Genomic DNA, 12,463 nt, shown 5'->3' with positions numbered 1-12,463 from the left:
GGTTAATTATTCAAGTAGTCACACCTAGAATTTGAAATATTCTTGTCATTTACTTGCTTCTTTAAAGCTCCTTCCTCTGCCCCTCCCGCCAGCCCTGAAATGTGTGTAGAGAGAGACTGAAGTTCAGGTGGCTGTGTGTCTTACTTCATAGATATACAGTATTTAAAAGCTGTTATTTTCAGGTCAGTGATTTTTCAGCTGTCTGTTATTTGAATTTTATTTCAGTGCTGCCGGTGGAGAAATTTTCAACTTGTGTTTACCTGAAGTGGCTGAAATGGTCTCTGAAAATGACATTATCAGACTCATTAAACAAATACTTGAAGGGGTTTATTATCTACATCAGAACAACATTGTACACCTTGATTTAAAGGTACGTAGTGTGATTTTAAGTGACACAAGGTGTGCCGTCTCTGCTTTCCACGTGCACAGTTGCGAGCTGGCGTGGACAGGCCAGGCCTGTGGTCGCGGGCGTCCAGACTGCGCCGCTGCGCTCCTCGTTCACTTGGCGCTGCGTGGACTGGAGTTTGTATTGATGGAGAGAAGACTGTGTGTGTGGGCAGCTGAGCTCAATCACCGGGCTCTTAACCCATCACTGCTGTGTGTTCTGCTCCTGCGCTCGTGCCTCTCCATGTCGCTGTCACCCCCGCTTCCGGGGCCTGCCCGCCTCGTGACGCTGTCTTCCTCTCCGCGCTCATCTCGCTCCAGCTCTCAGCCCCTCCGCCGGCCCTGCTTCCTCGCAGCCCCACGCTCAGTCTTCTCTCTCCGGAGGCTCCCCGTCTTCTGGCTCCTCCTTTCCCCCAGACTGTTCACCCCCTTCCCAGGCCCTGAAATGCCGCTTCAGTCTCTCCTCTTAATCATCCTTTCTCCTTCGCCTTCCTCCACAGCCTTCCGCGGACGGAACATCTGAGTCTTGTCCTTTTTGGAATGTTGGGCTCCTCTCTCTGACCAGTCTCCCTGTGTGACCCTTTGGCCTCCACGCCCACTCTGATAATAGTGATGGCTCTCAAAGCTCTCCCTGGAGCCCAGGCCTCTCTTAAATTCCAGATCATTTTTTCCAAGTGTAGATTAGATACTATTTGGACGTCCTGTAGACACTTTAAAGTTTGTGTCTCAAACTAGTCTTAGCATCTTTCCCTCTTTATCTCACCCCTTTTTCAAAAACGAAATCTCTTCTGTGTGGTCCCCCTATGGAGGAAGGGCGGTATTTACTCTCCAGCTGCCCCGTGGTGTCCTGTACAGTAAGATAAGGGAAGAGTAGCAACATGGTAAATATAAGGTAGTCATACCGCCCCCCAGCTTCCTGTTAGGTCTTTTTCCTGCTAAAGACAAGTGTGTTACACAGCGTTGCACAGAACTTGAAGTGAGGGAGGGTGTGGGAACCTGGCTTTGTGTCTGTAAAGCCTGCAGTGACGACAGTGGAGCTGACGCCTGGCCCTCCTCTCCTGTAATGGTCGCTGTGATTTAATGACACACAAGCACGGGACCTCCCCAAGGGAAGGCTTGTGATTCTTGTCACAGACTTTGGGAGCAGTGCTGGGCAGTGGTGACAGTGGCAGGGAGCTTTGTAATAGGCCTCAGGCCTGCAGTCAGAAAGCTGTCACAGGGTCCTAGGAGGCAGTGGGCGAAACCTCCCATGCTCCCTACCGTCTGAGCAAAAGCCTGGGAACAGTCAGATCCAGAACATCACACCGTACTGAACCATTTTCTCTTTCTGGAAGTGTGTGCCTTTTATTCCTTCATGCCTTCTGTTGTGCTGTTGCCCAGACCACCTTTCTAACTGGCTAGCTCCTGTTTATCCTTTATGATTCAGCTTAAGTATCATCCAGTAAAGCCTTCTTGGACTTTATAGTGGGCAGATTTAAGTAGTCTTGTCTTTAATACTGAGATATTCTGTATCTCATAATCAGTCTATCAGTGTATCCATCTAATTTCTTTTTCCTCCAGTTTTGGAAGTGGGTGGCCAGGTCCTTCTTCCTAGTCTGTCAGGTCTGGAAGCTCTGCTGAAACCTGTCCACAATGGGTGACCCTGCTGGTATCTGAAATACCAGTGGCATAGCTTTCAGCGTCACAGCAACACGCAGCCCCCATGGTGTGACAACCGACCGGTGGGTGGTGTGGTTTCCTGACCGGGAAACAAACGAGGCCATGGCAGTGAGAGTGCTGAGTCTTAACTGCTAGACCACCAAGGCTGGCTAGCTTAACGATAAATTCTACTTAATTTACCTCTGATCCCAAACTGGTATTCTTTTATTGTTGTATATTACTTATCATTTTTTTGCTGTGCTTTATTTAGCCACAGAATATCTTATTGAGCAGCATCTACCCTCTTGGGGACATAAAAATTGTGGATTTTGGAATGTCTCGAAAAATAGGGAATGCTTGTGAACTTCGGGAAATCATGGGAACACCAGAATACTTAGGTAAGCATTTCCCTTTATTTTCTACACCATTTTGAAATTTATTAACTAAATGATGCCTCTATAAAACTATATTGTAGAGCGTGTAATTCCAGGATATATTTGGATCAAGTATTTTAATGCACTGAAGTTGGTTATGACACATTTAAATGAATTGTAGTGAATGTGGGATTATTGAGACATTCACAATGACTCACAGGACATTGGCCCTATAAGTTCAGAAGTTTAACATTTGTACATAAAGAAAAATGAGTAAAGGGAAGTTAGGGAATGGGAGAAAATAGAAAAAGAGGAAAACACAGAATCAAGTGGCCCATTCTCGCCTTTGAAGCCTGGCTGCTGGGTGGACGTCGGTCTGCTCTGTCCCGTCCTGACCCCCGAGCTGTTTAGAGGGGGGGCAGCTCCAGCCTTGTGGGATCGGTAGCCCGACTCCTTGCTGTTTGTTGCTGCTGCTTTGAAGTGGGAGGTTTTGCCTAGGGTGGGAAAAGCGAGATTTTGAAGAATGGTGCCAAAAGAACCTATGACTAGGTAATCTAGGAATGTTGTACTAATCAACAAATTAGATCATACGGATGAAAGATAATTTAAATTGTAAGAAGCAGCATATAAATTTAAAGTATTGTAATTTATAGTAAGAATATTTTTGTACTTTTTTGTTGTTGCTGATGTTGATCTCCCCATGCATGCGTTGGAAAGATACAACCAAACAGAGCAGATGCTGCTCAGCTAGGCCACTGGCCTTCCAAAATGAAAAGCAAAGCACATTCTAACCTTTGAATGCTAATAGGGGCTGTAGTGTCCTAGAATAAATGGCTGCGATTAGAGATAGCACAGCTCACAGAAGGACAGGAAAGGTTTAGGGGGCCAGCAAGCTGCTGATATTTATGGCTCGAGGGCTTTGTTAACAAAATGTTAGGGTTTAGGAGACAGTTGCTCTTTGGAAAAATTATGAAACCATACTTTGAAATAAGTTATTATTCAAGGGTAAATCCTAGTTTGGACTCTACCAATTTGAAATTTATAGTAATGTTTAGAAAGTATAGAGAATTTATTTTGCACTTTTTAACAAATTTTGACAGAGGGCCAGCCCTGTGGCCTAGTGGTTAAGTTCGGTGCACTCCTCTCAGCGGCCCAGGTTTGCGGGTTTGGATTCCGGGTGTGGACCTACACCATTCCTCAGCCATGCTGTGGCAGTGACCCACTACAAAATAGAGGAAGATTGGTACAGATGTTAGCTGTGGGCTAATCTTCCTCAGGAAAAAATAAAATTTTGATGGGCAGAGACAGTGGGAAATTAATTGCTTAGAAAGTTAGGTTTTTGATAGTTTAAGAGGGATATTTAATTTACTTGAAAATCTAAGCAATTCCAGCAAGCATAATTTGCTCTTAATGTCATTGTAAATGCGTATGATTTTATTTACCCTGAAGGGAAAATCTTAAATCAGTCTGGTAAAATAATGCAAACTAATTCATAGCAGTAATAAAATTAAAATTTTGAAAAGATTCAGCTTGTAACATTTTACTTCATAATTGTTCTTCTTGAGATTCATCTTAATGATTTAAAAAAAAAAACTCTAAGGCTACCTGTTACTCCAGGAAGATTATTGGTGCTTTTGAATCATCTGGTTATATAATTTGCTCAGTGTTAGATATGTGTAAATGTCTAGTCACAGGATAATTAATATAATACTAAATTTCTATTGATCTTATATTAGTTTTCTTTAAAATTAAATCCAGTTTTAATTTAATGTAAAATAATGTTCATGTTTTTAAATTTGTCAGTATTGAATTTGAGTTTTATTTTCTCTTTCAGCTCCAGAAATCCTAAACTATGATCCTATTACCACAGCAACAGATATGTGGTAAGATGTTGTTAGTTACCTAAATGCTTTTGTTAAAAGTTGGGTAGTATATGTTCTAGAGTTCTTTGATTCCAAAAGTAAATAATAAGGCTTTCTTTAAAAGATTTTGTTCAAGTATTATTATTTTGTCGCAGGAAAACATTTACATGCTCATTCTTTTTAAGTAACACTTTGGCTTTGAGCCAAAGATATAGGACTAACAAGGGAAAACCTTTTCTTGGAGGGAGGCTCAGCCTGTGCCCTGCTACCTGTCCCATAAGAAAGATGAAATGCCGTTTAATAAGCATAGAGCAAGCGCAGACGGGCACCAGATGGGAGACACCTGATCTGGGTCTGAAGCGCGAGGAAGGCTTTTGCTCAGCAGAAGAATGAGGTCAGGTGCAGGCAAAAGTTGAGTTTCCTAAGAGTCTATCTCTAGGGTACTGTGAGACTTTGTGGCTAGCACAGAGACTATCGGAGGGAGGAGAACTGGAATTGACGCTGGAACTTGAGTGGGGACCACCGTGTGGCACTGACTCCACAGGCCAATGGAAGAGTTTAGACATATTCCCTGTGTTCCATGGAACTGTCGTGGATTTGCCGAGGGAAAAGGGTCCTGTGGCTAACTAAGAAGGTGACACGTGTCCTGTATGTAGTGTCTTCTTCCGGCCCTTGAGCACCAGGCTTGTCATTAACATATGTAAGCCTCTGAAAAGTTTTGCAATGAAAAAAATCTGCCCACACAACTTTGTGCTTTGTCGAACCTGCAGACTGTGTTTGCACAGAGCCGCTGTTTATGTCTCACGGATCGTTACTGCGTCATTGGACACCTTTGAGAAATGCTGCTCTTTGAGCAACTTCGTGTCCTCGATAGCAGGGGTCTGTGTGAAGGGCAGACCGCAGATGTAAAGATATATATTTAGTATGTTTATAATTATATAACGTACGTGCATTTCCCTCATACTCTTTTTCTGTGAGGCAAACTTTGATGTAATACAGTTATTTTAGTTTTAATAATATAGGAACTTTGAAAAGTGATTTAAGTTTGTAGTCAAACCATACAAGTTTCGAGGACAGGAATGTGTTGAGTATTGATTTTACTTTATATAAATGTTTTAAGATTAACACACTTTTTAAGTTCCCCTCTTGTCCCTTATTTGTTTTTAGGAATATTGGTATAATAGCATATATGCTACTAACTCATACGTCCCCATTTGTGGGCGAAGATAATCAAGAAACATACCTCAATATTTCTCAAGTTAATGTAGATTATTCAGAAGAAACTTTTTCGTCAGTTTCACAGCTGGCCACAGACTTTGTCCAAAGCCTTTTGGTAAAAAATCCAGAGTGAGTAATAACATTAATTTGTTTAAATAGTATTACAAAATAAATAATATGTGTCTATGACGAAAGATACATTCTAAGACGATATAAAATTATTAGAAGTATCCTCTCAAGTTTCAGGTAAAATGGGAAGAGAAGTGGTATAAGAAATCATTAACAAATCCGTGACTTCAAACATGGGAAATGTAAAATGTACCACGGGGAATTTTGGATTGAAGAGAAGATTTGGGTTATTTCTCTCTCACCCTTCCACTAATCCCTGAAATTCCCTGAAGTAATTCAGAGCAGGTTTGCAGTGCGCGTGGCAGGTCATGATGAGACTTTGCTGTGAACAATCTGTAGTTAAATAATCATAGTTAGGTAACACGTACAGATTACTGATTGTCAAATCTTTAAGGATCAGATGCTCTTTGCCTGCTTACTAAAGAAGGGACTTGGAGCTATAGCTTAGGACTCTTACCTCACTCATTGGCAGCTTCAAAGCAGGAAAAGAAAAAGCTGACCTCCCCTTTCTTCACCCGGATCAGCCGTGTTTACTTACTTGTCAGGCCTTTTATCTCTGGCCGTTACGTCATCTCCTTGAGGACTCAGTTTCCTTATCTGTTTAAGAAAAAAAACCTCATAGGTTTGTGAATTATTTTTTTGGCTTACTACAAGACTAAACAAATTCTCACTGACTATATTTTAGACACGAATGGTTATTTAGTAGAAAGAGTAATAATACTATTTGTTTCTGCTTATAAGCAGTTTTCATTTTCTTAAATATTTTTTCAATTACATTCTAAAATTTCTATAATGAGCACATTAATTTTTTTATATGCAAGAAAAAATGAACATAAAAACAAAGACTAAGGAAACATGTTCTCACGGTAATGGTGGTTGTATTAAGGTTGGAGTTCTGAAGACAAAGAGGTGTTTTCCTTCCTTTGAAATGTTGTGATATTTGACCATATTATTTTTATAATAGAAAACAAAATTTAAAAACTCAAAATGTTGGATAAACATCATTGAAGAGTAGCCTTTGTTTTCAAGATTTAACAGTTATTGCTTTTAAGAATACAAGATAATAGAGATTATAAATTACATATATTTTCCTTTCAAGGGTTTGTGAACCCAAGAGACTTTATAATTTTACTAATTTTTATTTGGGAGGCTAACATGTTCACAAACCTTTTGACCAGATAGTCTCATCTGGAAGCCCCATGATAAGCTGAATTTTGAGCACGTGTCAGAATTAAGGAAGCCCTAGGACCCCCGTTTTCCTATTATTATTCCCTTCTGTACCATGGATTTGTGTTATTTTCATGATAAATAAAAAATAAGTCTATAATCTATCAAACTGCAGACCTCTCTGACTTGACTTTGGTTCTCAGTTTCCCTTGTTCTTTCTCTCAAAGGAAGAGGCCCACGGCGGAGTCCTGCCTCTCTCACTCGTGGCTGCAGCAGTGGGACTTTGGAAACTTGTTTCACCCTGAAGAAACTTCTGGTTCCTCTCAGAGTCAGGATCATGTGCTGTGGTCCTCTGAAGACAGGACCTCCAAGTCCTCCTGTAATGGAACCTGTAGTGACCGAGAGGACAAAGAGAACATCCCGGAGGATAGCAGCATGGTGTCCAAAAGGTTTCGCTTTGATGACTCGTTGCCCACTCCCCATGAACTTGTCTCAGATCTGCTCTGTTAGCACGGGTCTCTTTGACTCGCTTGGACTGCATTTGGAATTTGAAATCCACTCCCATGTGAGATGGTGGTTTGCAGCTTCACATATGGCATGTTTATATTGTAAATGCACTTTTGCATAGCAGAATTTAGGGAAGAGTTTTAATGCTAAATTACTAGCTGCTAGTAGAATTTTATTTCCTATCCTGAGATATCAAGTCTGCAGAGAAGAAGATATTTAAATATATGACAAAAAATAAAATTGTGCATTTGAGTTTACATATTAATGAAAGAATTCAAATTCAAATGGATTTTTCTAAGTATTTTACATATCAGGAAAAAAGTGGTTTGAATTATATTGTGGTTGATGCAGACTGAACAAAATGAAGACGTTTGAATTTGATATGTTCTCTGAGGTGAATCCTGTACTGTGCTTCTGTTGACAGAATTTTGTGTAGGATAGCAGTGTCAAGTTTAAGCAAGAATATATACTGTTTTATAGATGCTCAAGAGATATTTTACACTTGAAAATGGTTTTCAATGACGAATGTTTTGAAACTGTGTAAGATTGCCATATATATGTTCTGCTATATGAGATAGATCCTTCAACCAGAGCAAAGAGGGAGTTAGAAGCCTGATTTAGGGGTATTCTATACAAGTTGGAGCAGAGAAAAGAGTAGCATGGCATGATTTTTTAACTCAGATGTCTTTTGCCCACTCTCAGCACACTTCAGATTTAACAAGGTCTGAGAAATGGAGAATAGATGGTATACAAGCATAGGGGACTTTCATCCTCCAGAATTTCTGGAGTCGAAGATACTTAGGTAAAACTGAATGTGCTCTCTGTTTAGTCTGCAAAATATATTTATTAATTGAGTGAAGAAGAAAATGCTGACGGACAACTTAACAGAATTTAGATGTCTTTTAAGTCTTAGAATACAAGCCAGTCATTCAGAGTTCTAAAAGTCTGCATAAAAAATATCGTAACACCAGCAGGACTGTGAACACAATACGAGAGTCAGCAGTAGTGACCGTGATCATAAAGCATGGTGGCGTCAACTCCTCGAAAGTGCTTGTGTAAAATTCCTGGCAAGTGGTGGGCGCAGCAGAAGGTGGTCTGCACAGTGGCCTCTAATGACCTTTGCTGGGACCAATGCAAGTCAGAGTCTAGGGACAGCAGAATGTTTGACCTGTGGCTGCTGACTTGTGTTCAGTCCTACTGGGGGCAGATTCACTCCTTTTTGGGTAATCTTTGGTGACTTTGCACCTGGTGACTATCAAAAAGCCTGTTATTATGTTAAGATAACTTTAACCTCATGACCATGTTACTATATCAAAAAGATATTTTGATTTAAAAAAATCTTGCATTTCCCCCCTTTGAATTATATATTACTGTAAAACCTTTAGTTTCTTGAAATTTGGTTAGACTCCAAATAACTTAAAACTGTTCTTAATAACCATCAGGTCACTTTATTTGGCTAAATGGTGAATAACTTTTACATCTTCAGCATTTCTTAAAGGAAAAGTTAATTCTACTTGTGTGTGTGTGCATATGTGTATATGTATATGTATTGTTGTATATATGTATAGATGGATAAAATATAGTCTTTAGACAACTTTCCTTTAGAGATCTTTACTGCAGTATATTGTTCTCAACTCAGGTGCCAAAGGAGCTCTCTTCTTACGACATGTAAATATACGTTTAAATTCTTTAAGAAGTAGCTTGTTGGTTCAATAAACTAGCCATTGCAGAAGCTAAATTGGGCTCTTGTATATCTAAAACTGATGAGTTTTTCCTAAAATGTTGATTGTCCATGTATTTGCCTTCAGTATTAAGCTAATGCAGGTACAGCTTAGTAAGACATTGCAGAAAGAGGAAATGATTACTTTTACAAAAGACCATACTATATTTTTAAATTTCTAGAGGAATTATGCCATACTAAAAAATTTTTAAAAATCAAGGAATGTTTGAATTATAAGCTGGTTCTTAAAAATATTTTATACTATCTTTTACTCTGAGAAATCTTAAAATAGTTCGTATGCCTCCCCTTAGTTAATAGGATTCAGAGCTGTAAATTTCCATACCTTTTTTCCTAACAATTTTTATTGTAAAAAAGCAACTAGTGGTTGCACAAATAGTATAAAAATTCAATTTTTTCATAAAGGTGAATTTAAATGTTTTCACTGATTGCAATGTGAAAATAAATTAAGCCAATTTTTAGAGAGATCTTATTAACAAATGATTCAATTCATACTGTTTTTCTCCCAAGTTTAAAAACAAATGTCTATCAACAGCAGATGATGTTTCTCACTAACGTGGGAATCTAGAGAGCGCCTCTGGGGTGAGTAATGTCAGTAACACTTCAACACATCTGAAGGTTAACGTTAAATTCTGTGGAGTTTATAAAATTTAATTTACCTTCTGGATAGGATCCTTGGATGGATGGGATTAAAAAATAGATGAGTTATAGATGACACTTATAACTGTCATTTAAATTTTTCCCCCACAATACAGTTAACCTAACTCTTAGCAGTGAAATTGTAATGGCACTTGAAAGAAGTAAGCAGCACCCGTTCTCCGGTCTGTAGCGATTTGAGGCGCCTGTGCCAGATTATAATCAACACATCGCTTCCTTTATCAAGAAAGTCTGGTTATAAAAAAAAGTCAGCTGATGAGTGACACACTTAGCTTTCTTTCTGGCACAAGCTCACTCTTTCATGTTGGATGGATCACAAATCGTTCATAGACCATATTTTGAATAGCCTTGTTCTAAGCAACATTTATAAATGTTGATATTTTATAACTGTTTACATTTCTTCTGTTTATTTTTGGATATTCAGTGTGATATCTGACTTAGAAACTTGTCCTTATTCATTGTTGTATAGACAATTGTACTTTAATTTTAAATTGTGTTAAAATTAAGTTATCTGACTTCCAATTTGGGGAATTATTATCAATTTTATAAAAGTTTAAAGAACTTTAAACTGTAATTGTAAATTTCACACAAGTTACAACTGCCCTCCATCTTAACTTTTATTAAATAATCATGTTGCTTAAGTCATATTGACCGACATTATTATGAATACTCCAGAAAAAAAAAAAAACGCTTATTACATCAACTTAATGATCCTTTGGTTAAAAATTAAAAAGCACTTTTTTTATGTTTGTGGTTGTCTTTTGCTTTAAAGTATTTCTAAATTTGTTAGTCTTAAAAGCAAACCTCCTTGCCTGAAGGTTCTAGCCCTTGACCCACATCGTCTTTGAACTCCCTTTCCAATACTAATATGTTTATTAGATACTGTCTTTTGGAAAAGCCACATAAATTTGAAAACAAGAGGTATTTTCTGATAATAATAGATACTTTTAGAAAATTTCAATGAATAGCAGTGCACTACATGTTGCATAAAGATGAATAAGGGATTCTTATTCACCCAGAAATAGATAAACTGCTTTGGGGTTTTTTTTAGTTTAAAAAAATCGAATGAAATAACAAAAGATGAGTAAGGGATTCTTCAAGAAGTTTATAATCTGGTTGCAGACCAAGGTACGATCTATTCCCGTTATTTACGATACTTATGTTCTGTAAAGTTCCCAAACAGTGAATACTGAAACATTGCTTCTAGGGGAAATACAGAGTTAGGTTCCTGCAAGCTTGTGTTTGTAATTTTTGTCAACTGATCAATACATAACCTTGTTTTTGTGTGTTTCTGTTTAAAGACATTTCTTAAAATAGAACTTGATTCACTAACGTTAAACTCATGGCCAACAGCACCGTAATTCGTGCCTGAATAAAGCTTATCTAATACACGTGTTTCTCCATAAGGTACATCATGGCCTTGTGTAGGAACCCTGAACTACACAGCATTTCAGAACTATGCCTTGGGGCCATTCTTAACAGTGAAATCACCAACAAAAAGCACAAAAATGCAGAAAACATGACACTAAAAAGACCACAAAAAGGACATTTGTCTTACAGTCTGAGAGCTGAGATAAGAAGGCAGCATGTCACCCTGCTCGGCTTCAGCTGGGAACAGGGCGTCAGGCAACTCCATTTCTTCACTATTGTGGACATGTCTGCGAAGACTGTGAAAGCACCATGTGTGTTGATTTTGGGGTTACATACAAATAAATTTTAGCAAGTGGGTGAATTTGCAAATAAGGAATCCACGGATAATGAGGGTCAACAGTACACGCTAAAATCACCATGTAAGAAGTATGAAGTATGAGAGAGAAATGGTGTGCAGAACTTGACAATTAATTGAATCCTTAGGAAGGAGAAATTGGTATGTGTTGGAACTTTTTAATTGTGAGCAATTTCCTTTCAGGTTCTATATCTTATTTTCTTTTTCTAGCACATAAATATTCCCAAATGTTTGTCTTTAGCCTAATTTTTCTCCTGGACACTGAAGTTGTAAGTATTATCTTTATTTGGATATAATGTAAGTATCCGCAAATGTAAAATAGCTCTAAGTAAAATCATGGTCATGTTCTCACATTCTGCATCACCTCCTCAACCAGACTTCCTGACTTCACGTTATCTCCGTTAATTAACACAGCGCTGTTCACCCACACATCACAAATAGGAATCTCTAGCTGTCATTTAAAAATTTTGTTTCCTTACTGCACCTCTTCCAATTCGTCATTAGTTTGTATCAATGATATCTCCTTATATATCTTACAGTCTTTTCCTCTTGATTCATACTGGTACACATTCTTCCCTCTAGTTCTAGATTGTCTAGATGATCTAGAAAGGGCTCAGCAAACTTCTATAAAGGGCTAGTTATTAAATATTTTAGGCTTTGCAGGCCAGACAGTGTCTTGTTACAACTACTCAGTTCTGCTGTTGCAGCACGAAAACAGCCATGGGCAATATGCAAAAGAATAGGTGTGCCAATAAAACTTGATAAAAACAGACAGCAGGCTGCAGTTAGTCTGTTGACCCCAATCTAGATTATCACCATGATGTTCCAACTGATTCTCCTAGTTCTAGCATGGTTGAGATGGGAGGAGAGGCCAGAAAGAGACAGGGCAGTGTGTCTCATCTGAACTGACTTCTAGCAAGCAGACTTCCAAGAGGAAGAGGACTGAGAAATGGTCATTGGATATAACGGTTTCACTAGAATGGTGAGTTTGCACAGAGCTGTGAAAATAGAAAGTAGAGGCCACAGGTATATATCGGTCTCCCAAGAAATCTAGGGAAAGAGA

At 38.6% G+C, this 12,463-nt stretch overlaps 1 protein-coding gene across 2 annotated transcripts in view; it reads left to right on the top strand.

Annotated features, from left to right (window-relative positions):
- STK17B (serine/threonine kinase 17b) overlaps positions 1-10,423 on the top strand; it is a 36,652-nt gene extending 26,229 nt beyond the window's left edge. For both annotated transcript variants that reach the window (XM_014835213.3, XM_014835212.3), the window contains exons 4-8: positions 226-370; positions 2,294-2,420; positions 4,231-4,279; positions 5,426-5,605; positions 7,000-10,423. In XM_014835213.3, coding sequence (XP_014690699.1) covers positions 226-370; positions 2,294-2,420; positions 4,231-4,279; positions 5,426-5,605; positions 7,000-7,282 — 784 coding nt within the window. In that variant the 3' untranslated portion in view covers positions 7,283-10,423. The remainder of the gene's footprint in view (positions 1-225; positions 371-2,293; positions 2,421-4,230; positions 4,280-5,425; positions 5,606-6,999) is intronic.
- The last annotated feature ends 2,040 nt before the right edge of the window (positions 10,424-12,463 follow it).

Source organism: Equus asinus, chromosome 4, assembly GCF_041296235.1.
Source record: "Equus asinus isolate D_3611 breed Donkey chromosome 4, EquAss-T2T_v2, whole genome shotgun sequence".
Classification (NCBI taxonomy): Eukaryota; Metazoa; Chordata; class Mammalia; order Perissodactyla; family Equidae; genus Equus; species Equus asinus.
The sequence above is the reverse complement of the archived record's forward strand: the minus strand, read 5'-3'. Positions and strand labels throughout refer to the sequence as shown.